This window comes from Heptranchias perlo, chromosome 2 (assembly GCF_035084215.1).
Source record: "Heptranchias perlo isolate sHepPer1 chromosome 2, sHepPer1.hap1, whole genome shotgun sequence".
NCBI classification, from domain to species: domain Eukaryota; kingdom Metazoa; phylum Chordata; class Chondrichthyes; order Hexanchiformes; family Hexanchidae; genus Heptranchias; species Heptranchias perlo.
This window is the reverse complement of record NC_090326.1, coordinates 125088851-125103212: the sequence shown is the minus strand read 5'-3', so window position 1 is coordinate 125103212 and position 14362 is coordinate 125088851. Positions and strand designations below refer to the sequence as shown.

The 14362-nt window shown below is 40.9% G+C and overlaps 1 protein-coding gene across 1 annotated transcript in view; it reads left to right on the top strand.

Annotated features, from left to right (window-relative positions):
- Positions 1 to 825: 825 nt before the first annotated feature.
- LOC137332380 (alpha-N-acetylneuraminide alpha-2,8-sialyltransferase-like) overlaps positions 826 to 14362 on the top strand; it is a 37488-nt gene continuing 23951 nt past the window's right edge. The window contains exons 1-3 of the mRNA XM_067996161.1: positions 826 to 887; positions 9027 to 9113; positions 10612 to 10756. Coding sequence (XP_067852262.1) covers positions 826 to 887; positions 9027 to 9113; positions 10612 to 10756 — 294 coding nt within the window. The remainder of the gene's footprint in view (positions 888 to 9026; positions 9114 to 10611; positions 10757 to 14362) is intronic.

The window sequence follows — 14362 nt, the reverse complement described above, 5'->3', positions numbered from 1 at the left end:
AGTTTTAGCATTCCTTAAGTAGGTCGTGGGTGAGGGTGTGGAAATTCCATAATTAAATAATCATATGTGGACTTTGAATAGAGTTTCTCTGATGAGTCTAATAGCCTTTTCTTACTATGCAGTTTCTTATGTTCTTATGAGAGTAGTTGGGAACCAGGGGGAGAGAGAATGTGAGTGTCCAGAAAGCAAGAGCCTCCCTACTCCCTTCCAGCCTCCATCACAGCCTCAGCCTTAAAATAAACCTTTGTGAAAATAACCGACAAAGGGATTTCATCTGAGCATTAACACGGTTATTATTATTGTTGCACAGTACATTTTAAACCCCAATGTGGAACTGTCACTTGATGTGTTACTGTCACTCGCAATACCTGACAGTTAGCAGTACTGTGTAGCAGTAGTTACGGATAGTCCAAAGTAATATTTTTAAATGAGAAAATAGCAGCAGAAAGCCTACAATCTACATGTCTGATTTGCTATGGTAATATCTCAATACAGAATATAAAATAGAAAGTTATATTGGCTTTCTACGAAGGTGAAAATCCCAAGAAAGTGTGAACTGGAATAAGAACCTTATGATCAATATAAAACAAAACCTAGGTGTGAGTTGTCTCAATGCCAAAGATAAGATTACAAGAAATGGAAGCCTTATCTTTTTTGTTTGTTTATTATTTCTAAGGTTAGGTTTAGGATCAATGGAAATACCTTGAAATATAATCTACTGGAAATAGCGGTTATATCGTGTGAGTCCTTTTCTTCATACATTTTCATAAAGCCAAATGTTTACTCTTTTTATATAGCACCAAAAAGCCGAAAAAGGAGAGTCAGATGGAGCTTAATTCACCAGAATGTGCCGACCTGAGCAAATTACTTACTCTCAAACCCAAAAGGTAACACAATTTTTTCTTCTAAAATCCTTTGTCTGGACTGATTATATAAAATAAATCACTGTATTGCAATAGGGAGGAGCGAGCCTTTGACTTGGTGTTAGCATTCCCACCTCTGAGTCAGTAGGGTTCGAGCCCTCCTCCAGCCACAATGGAGACTGGAGCTCTGGCTCTAAATCCTTGGTTGACATCCAACGGGGTACTCGCTCCCATTGGGTGGGTGTGCCCCTCCCCCCATCGATGGATTATGAGATCCCGAAATACCCATAGGGCTAACCACCCAATCAGCTGGTACAATCTGGTTAAGGATACTAACAGTGTGAAAGCTGGTAGAAGCAAAATGTCCTATAATCAGGATATGCCCTCCAAAAAATGCACTGGTGGGTGGGGGAGGGGGCACCTGGTTTGCTGAGCCTCTGCCCCTTTTACATTGCCCCTGGATCCCCAGGGCTTTCTGAGTGGTGGGGAGACTTTTAGAAACAATAATCCGGGTCAGAATTAACAGTCACTTGGACGAGTGTGGATTGATTAGGGAAAGCCAGCACGGATTTGTTAAAGGCAAATCATGTTTAACTAACCTGATAGAGTTTTTTGATAAGGTAACAGAGAGGGTAGATGAGGGCAATGCAGTTGATGTGGTGTATATGGACTTTTAAAATGCATTTGATAAAGTGCCGCACGGTAGGCTTATCATCAAGATTGCGGCTCATGGAATAAAAGGGTCAGTGGCAACGTGGATACAGAATTGGATGAGTGACAGGAAACAGAGAGTAGTGGTGAATGGTTGTTTTTCAGACTGGAGGGAGGTGTACAGTGACGTTCCCCAGGGGTCGGTGCTGGGACCACTGCTTTTCTTGATACATAATAATGACTTGGACTTACTTGTACAGGGCACAATTTCAAAATTTGCAGATGACACAAAACTTGGAAGGGTAGTAAACAGTGAGGAGGATAGTGATAGACTTCGAAAGGCTGGTGGCATGGGTGGACACATGGCAGATGAAATTTAACGCAGAAAAACGCGAAGTGATACATTTCGGTAGGAAGAACGAGGAGAGGCAATATAAACTAGAGGGCACAACTCTAAAAGGGGTACAGGAATAGAGAGATCCGGGGGTATATGTGCACAAGTCGTTGAAGGTGGCAGGGCAGGTTGAGAAAGCGGTTAAAAAAGTATATGGGATCCTGGGCTTTATAAATAGAGGCATAGAGTACAAAAGTATGGAAGTCATGATGAACCTTTATAAAATAATGGTTCGGCCACAACTGGAGTATTGTGTCCAGTTCTGGGCACCGCACATTAGGAAAGATGTGAAGGCCTTAGAGAGGGTGCAGAAGAGATTTACTAGAATGATTCCAGGGATGAGGGACTTTAATTACATGGACAGACTGGAGAAGCTGTGTCCATTCTCCTTGGAACAGAGACGGTTGCGAGGAGATTTGATAGAGGTAGTCAAAATCATGAAGGGTCTAGACAGAATAGATAGAGAGAAACTTTTCCCATTGGTGGAAGAGTAACGAACCACAGGACATAGATTTAAGGTCATTGGCAAAAGAACCAAAGGTGTCATGAAGAAAACCTTTTTTACACAGCGAGTGGTTAGGATCTGGAATTCACTGCCCGAGGGGGTGGTGGAGGCAGATTCAATCATGGCCTTCAAAAGGGAACTGGATAAGGGAAAGGAAAAAATTTGCAGGGCTACAGGGATAGAGCGGGGGGAGTGGGACTAGCTGGATTGCTGTTGCATAGAGCCAGCACGGATTTGATGGGCTGGATGGCCTCCTTCTGTGCTGTAGCCTTTCTATCAGTCTATGGTTCTATGATAGTCAGTATGGGCCAGTAATGCAGCAACTGCATTGTTGGCCTGCACTGTCGCTTCATAACGCCTTTAACATGGTCGATAGACAACTGATTCACATGTCAATTCAGAGAAATCCCAAAGGGTATCGCAGAATGGGTGCAGAAAATTCTGCGGGGGTAAGGGAATAGCTAGTGTTCGTGGTCCATGTTGGAACCAATGAGTTTCAGGAGCTAGGGAGGAAACTAAAGAGCAGGACCCCAAAGGTGGTAATCTCAGGATTAATCCCAGTGCCACACGCTAGTGAGTATAGGAATAGCAAGATAAAACAGGTTAATGCGTGGCTGGAGAAATGGTGCAGGAGGGAGGGCTTCAGATTTCTGGGGCATTGGGACCAGCCTGGGGCAGGAGGGGCCTGTACAATGAAGATGGGTTGCACTTGAACAGGGCTGGGACCAATGTCTTCACTGGGAGGTTAACTAATGCTGTGAGGGAGGGTTTGAACTAATTTGGCAGGGGGAAAGGAACCAGAATGAAGCATCAGAGAAGACAAATAAGGTGCACAGAGGACTGGGAAAGACAAACAGTGTCAGAATAAAGAATAGCTCAGAAATAGGAGGGATCAGACAATGGAGAAATGCAAGGTAGACTAAGGTGGGTTTGGAGTGCATGTGCGTAAATGCACGGAACATGGTAAATAAGATTGGTGAGCTGCAGACACAAGTTGCCACATGGGGCTATGATATAGTGGCAATAATGGAGACCTGGCTCAAACAAGGGGAGGAATGGACACTTAATATTCCTGGCTGCAATGTATTCAGGAGAAATAGGGAAGGAAAAAAAGGAGGCGGGGGAGTGGGGGGTTGGCAGTATTAATCAAAGATACCGTTAAAACCCTGGAAAGGGATGATGTGCTTGAGGATTCAAAGACATAATCTATTTGGTTACATTTAAGGAGCAGAACAGGAGCTGTTACGCTGCTGGGTGTATACTATAAGCCACCAAATAGTGGGAAGGAGATAGAGGAACAAATTTGCAGTTAAATTTCAGGAAGATGTAAAAATAATAGAGTAGTGATAATGAAGGACTTCAATGATCCTACTACAGACTTGGAAAAAAACCGTAAAGGGCAAAGTGGGGAGGAATTTCTTTTTTTACATCCCATGAACGAATAAAAAAAATTCTTAAAATGTGTACAAGAGAACTTTCTTGATCAGTATGTTTCCAGTCCAATGAGGAAGAAAGCAGTGCTGGATCTAGTTTTGGGGAATGAAGTGGGCAAATGGAACATGTCTCAGTGGGAGAGCATTTGGGAAACAGTGATCAAAATATCATTAGGTTTAGAGAAGTTATGGAAAAGGACAAGGAACAATCAAAGGTGAAAATAATATACTCAACTGGAAGAGAGCTTATTTCAATGAGTTGAAAAGGGATCTGGCCGAAGTGGATTGGAAATAAAGATTGGCAGGTAATACAATAAATGTGCAATGGGAGGCCTTCAAAGAGGAGATGTTCTGGGTACAAATTAGACACATTCCTATGAGGGGGAAAGGAAGGGCATCCAAAGCTAGAGCTCCCTGGATGACTAAAGAAATTGAGGTTAAAATTAAACAGAAAAAGGATGTGTATGATAAATGACAGGTTCATAATCCAGTAGAGAATGAAGCTGAATACAGATAGTGCAGAGGATAACTGAAAAAGGAAGTGAGAGGGGCAAAGAGAATGCATGAGAAAAGATTAGCAGGTAACATAAAATGGAAAGCTAGAGTCTTTCATAAACATATAAAGAGTAAAAGGATAGTCAAAGGAAAGGTGGGGCCAATTAAGAACCAAGAAGGAAATCTTCTTGTGGAGACAAAGGCATGGCTGAGGTATTGAATTAGTACTTTGCATTTGTCTTCACTGAAGAAGAGGATGTTGCCTGTGCTACAGTAAAGGAGGAAGTGGTAGAGAAATTGGATAGAATAAAAATAAAGAGGAGGCACTAAACCGGTTGGCAGTGCTCAAGGTACAAATGTCTCCTGGTCCAGATATGATGCATCCTAGGTTACTGAGGGAAGTAATGGTGGAAATAGCAGAGGCTCTAGCCACAATCTTTCTCCTGAATACATATCCTTGGATATGGTGCCAGAGGACTGGAGGGTTGTAAATGTTACACCCCTGTTCAATAAAGGGGATAGAGATAAACTAGGTAACTAACGGTCAGTCAGCCTAACATCGATGGTAGGTAAACTTCTATAAACATTAATCCGAGACAAAATTAATTGTCACTTGGAAGAACATGGGTTAATAATTGACAGCCAACATGGATTTGTTAAAGACAAATTGTGCCTGACTAACTTGATTGAGTTATTTGATGAAATAACAGGGAGTGTTGATGAAAGTAGAGCAGTTGAAGTTGTGCATATGAACTTTCAAAAGGGGTTTGATAAAAGTGCCACATAATAGACTTGTTAGCAAAATTTAAGCTCATGGGATTAAAGGGGTAGTGGCAGTGTGGATATGAAATTGGCTGAGAGACAAAAAGCAGTGAGTAGAGGTGAACGGTTGTTTTTTAGACTGGAGGGAATTATACAGTGGAGTCCCCAGGAGTCGGTTTTGGGACCACTACTCTTTTTGATATGAATTAATGACCTGGACTTGGGTATAGAGGTCGTAATTTCAAAGTTTGTGGATGACACAAAGTTTGGAAATGTAGTAAACAGTGAGGAGGATAGTAACATACTGCAGGAGGACATAGACAGACTGGAGAAATGGGCAGACACATGGCAGATGAAATTTAATGGCAAGAAGTGTAAAGTGATACATTTTGGAAGGAAAAATGAGGAGATGCAGTATAAACTAAATGGCACAATTTTAAAGGGGGTGCAGGAACAGAGAGAGCTGGGGATTCACATACACAAATTTATGACGGTGGTAGGACAAGTTGATAAAGCTGTTAAAAAGCATATGGGATCCTGGGCTTTATAAATAGAGGCATAGAGTAAGCATGTGGCATAGGGCAGGCATAAAAGCAAGTAAGTAATGGTAAACATTTATAAATAGCTGGTTAGACCTCGGGTGGAGTATTGTGTCTAATTCTGGGCACCATACTTTAGAAAGGATGTCAAGGCCTTGGAGAGGGTGCAGAAGAGATTTACCAGAATGGTACTAGGAATGAGGGAATTCAGTTTTGTAGAGAGACTAGAGAAGCTGGGATTGTTCTCCTTAGAGTAAAGAAGTTTAAGGGGAGATTTAATAGAGGTGGTCAAAATTATGAGGGGTTTTGATAGAGTAGAGTTTTCACTAGCAGGAGGGTCAGTAACCAGAGGTCACATATTTAAGATAAAAATCCAAGATGGAGATGAGGAGAAATTTTTTTACTCAGCTTATTGATATGATCTGAAATGCACTGCCTAAAAAGATCAAATTTGCAGGGCTTCAGGGAAAGAGCAGGGGAGTGGGACTAATTGGATAGCTCTTTCAAAGAACTAGCACAGGCACGATGGGCAGAATTCTATGATTCTATATGGGGCATTAATTCCACCTGTAGCCAGAGAAAAAAATCATCTATCAATGCCACTGCACACCTAGCCGTGTGAGCTGCCAGAGAGTCTAGTATCGCATTACTCATATTACAGTGTTATCACTGTTTCTTAGTTTGCATCTATTGGCAGCACTCACCATTAAATGTTTGTGATAGCAAGGTAAAATTCTGAACTCGCTGCTTCCGTTGTGGGAACAATGTACACTGGGACATCTGCCTGACTAATTTTTTTACAGAGCCATTGGGTTACGGGTTATGCCCTAATTAGGTATGTACAGCAAGCTCAAGTACTCTGGGAACTCGCATGCACACGTAGGAATTAGAAGCCCTGCATCAGTAGAGTGCAGAATGTTGTTTTTATCTCTGCCATCCTGCATTTATGGGTTCAATAATTTAACTTGTTGCAAAATTAAAATAACAGGTAGCAGAGCATAACAGTGGGAAATAGAGTGCAGATACTAGAAAAGTGATTGCATGCATTTACCTATATTAAAACAAAGTGAACTGAGTGAATTAAAGTACTTTGCATTATAATGATGATGAATATTCAGCATCCTTCAATTACTTTAAATCACTTATTTGCATTTGCATGAAAGAACTGAATATTTTTAGGTCTGAAATTTGTAAGATGAGATCTCCTTAAAATTAATTTTAATGGATTGCAAACGTAATTGTGAGCAAACTGCAGAAAAAGTTTCTTCTGCAATCTACAAATAAAATATATTGATTAAAGATATCAAAGAAACACTTTGGATTTTAGGTCAGTAAACTCTTCGAATTAATCTTCCATTTCATATGAACCGAAGGAAGGGGTTTAATGATTCACACCATTTCTTACCAATGAATGGTTATTGAAAGCACATGGGCATACTAATGGATGGTGCTATTTCTGGCTGGTCCATGCAGTAAGGCAAAAGATGGTTGGCACTCACAGGCACCAATTCCAGTCAAGAGTTATCTGTATTGTCTGGCAGGGAACAGCTGACAGTGTAGCCACTCTCTCTGCAATGCCAAATGTGCCTAGCAGCAAATGTGGAAGAGGATGGCAGACTTCAGGGAGGATATCAAAATATTGTTACCCAGTAGTTACCTGTAACAAGTATCTGCCCCAAGCATGCATGTCAAGTGTACTGCTCATCTAGAGTATCAAGTACAGAATTCCCTGAAACTGCAAGTGCAGATACCTAAACCCATAAAAATGGGCAACAGTATTTGGGTTTTATAAATAGAAGAAGAAAGTATTTTTTGAGGCAGTGAGAAACCAGTGGATGTGAATGAACCTATGACATGGGGCACCTAGACTTCCAAAAGGTATTTGACAATGTTCCACACAAAAGGCTGTTCATTAAATTCAAAGTTGTGGGGATTCAGAGTAAACCTTAGGAATGGATAAGAAATTGGTTGAACAGTAGTAAACAATGAATACTTATTAGAGGAATTATACTGGGTCGGGGAGAGGCACTAAATGTGGTGTTGCAGTGCTCAGCGTTGGGATCACTACCATTTATGAAGTGCCGTAACCTACAGGACTGGTGGCATTTCCAGAGCAGCCTAGGATCCCACAAGACACACCCCAAAAAGTGAAGTTGGGACTGATGTGGGAGCTGGTGAAAGAAGCAGCCATGACAATGCCCTCCTCCTCTGTTGACCTTACAGTGGCAGGGCACATGACTTTTGCTCCATAAAGGAGCAGAGGTTCTTAAGACTTTTTGTCCTTAGCTTATGGATTTCCTGTCTGTTTTGCTTTTCTTAGCTTAAAAGCAGGGGTCCCAAATTTACTTAATATTCCCAATGTTTTATCATCATGAGAATGGCACGGAGTTGTTCTAGTGGTGTGATTTCCAACAGGCTTGGAGGGTTTTAGCCACCTGCTGCTTTATGTGGGAGCTCATTTAAATTTATGTAAATCACAGGGACATCATAGCAAACTTGAAATCCACTTATTTGCACTGTCATCTCAAGTAACTCTGAGATAAAAGAGATGTATCTGTTGCCAGCATCAGCTGATACTGGCAGATGTGCTTCCCGTTTGCAGCCTGCAGCCTTGAGAAGCTACTTAGGGTTATATATGGACTTAGAAGTAATATTTGTGAGATTTTTTTTTGCATTGGTGATGTGCTGGAAAGTGAGATTAGACTGGGTGGCTCATTTTCAGCCAGCGTGGACACGATGGGCTGAATGGCCTCCTTCTGTGCCGTAAATTTTCTACGATTCTATGATTCTTTCTCTGATGTACAGAGGTATACTTTCATCTGACAGACTGAGGGCTTATCAAACTTCAGGGAAATTTCCCCCACTCTCAGGGTTCTTATTCATCAACATGGATTTTCCTACGGGAATTCCTCTGTTCGTAATATTAATGGTGGAAAAGGAGGAAAACAGATAATGGGAAAGGAGAATGAAGCAGCATCTGAGGAAGATGCAGCCCAGCAGATATTACCCCTCCCAAGTTGAGTCATAGGCTACGCAGACCTTATGAAAATCTTAGTGAGGAGCTCTGTGTGGGAAGTAAATGACACCAATGGAAGTGATGTGTAGTGGGGATGGAAATGATAGGAATTCTGATGCCTTATGCCATCCATCTGATCCGGACTTGTGAGTGGGTGAAGTGGCGGTTGGAAGAAATGCCTACCCACTACCTGGACCAGAAATTGCATTGGCAAAAAAAACTGATAGAAATGGGTCATGCCTTAAAATTTAACCTTCAAAATTAAGATGCACCTGTATTACACCTGTATGTAGTTAACACCACCATGGATTTTCAGCCTCATTTTCCTTACATTTTAAGCTCTTCATTATTTGATTTTATGCTTTCAGGTTTTCTGAAGATGCTTTTATTAAACTGTTCAAGGAAATTCAGAAATGCAAGTGGAAAAAGAATTCTAAAGAGTACAAAAAATTCAGGTAATTTTCTGATATCAAAATTTAGTGCTCCTGAATATACACGGTGTTGCAGTTTCTTAGAATTTGCTCAGAGAAAAGTGGTGGTAGTCTATTATAAAACAATATATGTTTCAGTCATTATGATGTACAAATATTATTTTAAGGACAAAGATTGCTGCATTGTACATTGTAATTTAAATCTTTATAATTGTAGTTTTGACATATCTTTTCACACTTTGGGGCTGGCTGATTTTAAAGAAACTCTTTATAATGCTGTCCGGAGTGTTGCAGATCCATAGGGTTTTTTTGGTGTGGATGTATTATAGCTTTCCTTAATTTGAACTTGAAACTAAATTAGTAGCTATCCATCTGCTATCTACATTAAAAATGTTCCATATGGGTTATTACTTATAAGTGTAACACCTACTTCTTCTGGAACTTTTCTATTATGCTTTTTCTGTTATGCATTTTGCAACACACATATCTGTCACGGTACATGCGCAATGCCTGTCAGTCACATTTAAACTTGTTGGTCCGAATTCCTCACCTGTGACGCCAGTAATCTGGGCGGGTGGGGAATCGAAAATTGAGTGGGAAATGCTCTGCAAGTTTTGTTGTTTACAGTCATTTATCTCATTGCTGTTTGTGGGTTTTGCAGTGCACAAATTGGCTGCCACAGTTGCCTATATAACAATACTTTAAACTGGCTGTGCAGTGCTTCAAGACGTCCTGAGGTTGTGAAACGGTGCTATGTAAATGCAAGTTTTTCCTTCTTCTGCTTTCATAAAATTAGAAACCAGGTAAAAATGCCAACAATTGACGTTCACCTCACTTTTACAATGAAACTCATCAGGGCCTATGGGCCCCCTGATTCCCATAGGTCTCTGCTCACCGCACACCTGCTGGCCTCCAAATTGATTGCTGCAGATCAGCTATACAATTACTTATAACATGCCAGCTCACAACTGTAATTCCCATTCACCCGGGACTACAACTCTAAGCAAGCCGCTCGCCCCTTTAGTGTGTGGTCCTCTGAAGCTGCACAGGCTGCAGATTTGAATGAGCAACAGCAGGAGGACCTAAGTGTCCAACCAGCACCTTAAAGTGGAGTCACAGTAAAAACATCAGAAGCCAGGCTATAGTCCCCAGACTGTCCATGAGCAATGCCACAGGAGACGTACTATTTCTAAAATAACATTTCAGGAATTTAAAGATCAATCAATTAGATCAGTTCAAAGATAGTACATTAGACAGTTACTTTGCTTCATGTGATTTTATATAAGTGAATGCATTCAGAAATAAAACTACAGTATATTTTTCCACATTGTTAACCGTTCAGTTCTGGCATTGTATTAACAGTTCTAGCTAGTAGGTTGTATTAAAGTCCCAATTTAGTTGTAGGAACATTACAAAAGAACCACATTGGCAAGAGAAGACAGATAAATGAGAGATAGGATTGTAAAATTTAACTACTGTGCTCATGCTTGTATAACGACACACAAAATGTTTTATCCCCCAGATCACAGTTGGAGAAATGTTGTAATGCAACTCAAAATTTCATTGTCACACAAGTCAATACACCACTGGGAACAAATCTGGGTTATGATGCAGAATCTAAAAGAATTTTGAAGATTACAGAAAATATTTTTGAACTGATTCCTAAGGTAAGCTATGGGTTGTGCTCAGATATAATTTGTGCACAAAGTCTAAGAGTAAATAGAATTTCAGTAAAAGAAAAAATGTTCTTAACAGAAATTGATATTTCCTCTAATAATATTGATTCAAATATTTTCACGTAGAGGTGTATTGCACATGCTATTTGCTATTAAAAGTAAAATACAGTACAAGGAGGGGAGTCCTCTTCAACAGTCAGTGCCAAAAGCACCCAAGAGAGCATTGCATGACATCCCACATTCCTGGAATCAATGTAGGAAGACGCTTAATGAATTTACCAGGTCATCCAAGGTAGGAGAATGCACTACCACCTTCCATTAATGCAGTCTAGTAAACATGTATGGCACTTATGATTATCTCCCTTTCACACTATCTTAAAGTACTTTCAGTGCTTACATGCATACCCATTAAGAAACAGAGTGCATTTTACACCCCTGTCTTCATTTGGAAGTGTTCCTTCACTCACTTCCTTACAGGCATTCAACCCAAAAGAATGCTCCCATCTAGTATAGATGCATGTTCATGTCACACTAACCACTATGGCCTGCATGTTGACACCTGGGTATCGCTGTATGTCAGCATGACAATAGGAACTTCTCATTTCTCATACTCTGGTTTCTTATATTCTGGTTTCAGAAAGAGAAAGAACATACACAGGAGGGTGAACTCCAATGTACATTAACCATGCATGAGGAGGAAGTCCTAAAGATCTTTGGAAGAGAGGCCAGAGAGGGTGCTGGAGACGATGAAGTGGGAGGGCTGTCAAGGCTCATTATAACCTTTTGCTACTCTCTCTTCCCATCCTATTCTCTCATTGATTTACTGTCAGGAAAGAGTATACCGAAGCCCTTTAATATTTCACTTCTTTTTTGCTCATAAGAACACTTTTGTGACCTGTTTTCCTTTCAGTATGTGTGCCACTGCCACAGGAAGCAGAGCCAGATACAGTATATCAGGCATGCCAGCACTTCATAGCACACAATGTCACTCATGCTATCACTCTCAACTACCCAGCTTAGATATATCCACCTAGGGGATTTAGATAGTGAGTCGGGGCAGTGCACTGCATGACACACACAGCATGACTGAGCAAGGAAAGCTGGTGGTGGCAGAGGAGGAGAAGGAACCTGTTGTCTGGAGGACCAGCTTGTGTCCCTTCTCAGTTGATGAACCTGGGAATCTGGACCTTATGGCGCCTATTTTAAAAGAAGGATGCTTTGAGCATCAATCATTGGTTCAATCTTCGTGAACCATGCCAAGTAATGTAATGCAGATGACAGCTTGGGTGGAGGATTCCACCAGCCGCACGTGCGCTGCCTTGCATGATGGTTTCTCAGCAAAGCAATGCACTATGGAGCACGTGGCAACTCCAGGAATAGTGGCAGAGGAGTTCTCCACGTCAGAGGCCCAAAGGGCAATCACTGCTTTTCCCACAGGCTCTGTAGAAGCAAACAGTAGGTACTTAGCCAAGTGATTATGGTTTGACATTAAAAATCAGACTGCACTGAAGCTGCATGAGCATAAAGCGTTCTTGCAAAGATTTGCAAGCATGTTTTATCAGGTGGCAGGAACGTGTTGTTTGTAAGCTACCTAGAACATTTAAGGTAGTGTGGGTGAAGACCTATTTGTGGAGGGCACGAGGAAGACATAGTCAGAACTGTCATTCCAATGCCACATATACAAAGTAAGAGGTGTCCTGATTTAGACCTTGCCAAATAGGTCTTGTAGTCAGCATTGGATTCTGCTCTGGAGCCTCTGCAGCCTCCTTCTACTCCTCTTCAGGTTCTGGAGATTCTTGAGATTTGTCTATCTTCAGTCCTCATTATTTTCTCCATTAACATTTTTTTATTTATATGAAATCCATTAAGTTCCTGTTCCTTATTCATTTTTAGTTTCCCTTGTGCCGCTGGTATTTTATCTTCTTCCTCTACTGTGAAGACGAATACAAAGTATTAATTTAACAAGTCTGCCATTTCCTTATTGTTGATTATAGTATAATCTGTGTCTGCCTTTAATGGGCTGGCAGTGCATTTTGTAAAACATTACATCTGCACATCCAGGACCCACTTTTCCTGGAATAGCATGAAGTGTTTGGTGCAATCCAGAACTCTTCTTTTCCCCTTCGATCTTCGGATAATTTACAAATTCCTTATGTATATCATCCTCCAACAAGCCCAATATTGTCGCGGGAAGGTTTGCTAGTGCTGTTGGGGAGAGTTTAATCTAGTTTGGCAGCGGGATGAGAACCTGAGCGTAGTTGCAGAAGGGAGAGAAGCAGAGCTGGAAATGGAAAGCAGAAAATTAGTAAGCGAGTTTGGAAGGCAGAGGGAACAAAGGCTAGAAAATAAATAACAAGGAGTTTGATGTGGAGATGCCGGTGATGGACTGGGGTTGACAATTATAAACAATTTTACAACACCAAGTGATAGTCCAACGATTTTATCCAAAATCCAAAGTCCAAAATCGTTGGACTATAACTTGGTGTTGTAAAATTGTTTATAACAAGGAGTTTGGCAGTGCTTAATGGTATATACTTCAATGCAAGGAGTCGAGTGAGTAAGGCAGATGAGCTGAGGGCACAGATAGACACGTGGCAGTATGATATCTTAGCTATTAATGAAACATGGCTTAAAGAGGGGCAGGAATCAGCTCAACATTCCTGGTTATGGGATTTTCAGATGAGATAGAGAGGGGGATAAAAAATAAAAGGGATTGCAATATTGGTTAAAGAAACAATTGCAGCTGTGAGGAGGGATGATATGTTAGAAGAATCATCAAATGAGGCCATATGGATTGAACTGAAGAACAAAAAGGGGCAATCACACTGCTGGGAGAGTACTGTAGACCCCCAAATAGTCAGAGGGAGATAGAAGAGCAAATACGTAGGCAAATTTCTGGGAAGTGCAAAAACAATAGGACAGTAATAGTAGGGGATTTCAACTACCTTAATATTAACAGGGATAGAATCAGTGTAAAAGGTATAGAGGGCGCAGAATTCAGGAGAACATTTTTAGCCAGTATGTAGTAAGCCCAACAAGAAGGGATAGTTCTGGACTTACTTTTAGGGAATGAAGCTGGGCAGGTGGAAGGAGTATCAGTGGGAGAGCATTTTGGTGGTAGTGATCATAATTCAGTTAGATTTAGCGTAGTTATGGAAAAGGACAGAGATAGAACAGGAGTTAAAGTTCTCAATTAGGGAAAGGCCAATTTTACTAAGCTGAGATGTGCTTTAGCAAAAGTGGACTCGAAGCAGCTACTTGAATGTAAATCAATGTCAGAGCAGTAGGAGGCATTCAAGGGGGAGATAGTGAGGGTTCAGAGCAAATATATTCCCACAAAAAAAAAGGGTGGGACTCCCAAATATAGAGCCCCCTGGATGTCAAAGAGCATTCAGGGTAGGATAAGGAAAAAAGGGAAGCTTATGTCAGATACCGAGAGCGCAAAACTGCAGAAAGCCTAGCGGAGTATAGAAAGTGCAGGAGTGAAATTAAAAAGGAAATTAGGAAACAAAGAGAGGGCATGAAAAAATATTGGCAAGTAAAATCAAGGAAAACCCAAAGATGTTTTATAAATACATTAAGAGCAAGAGGATAACT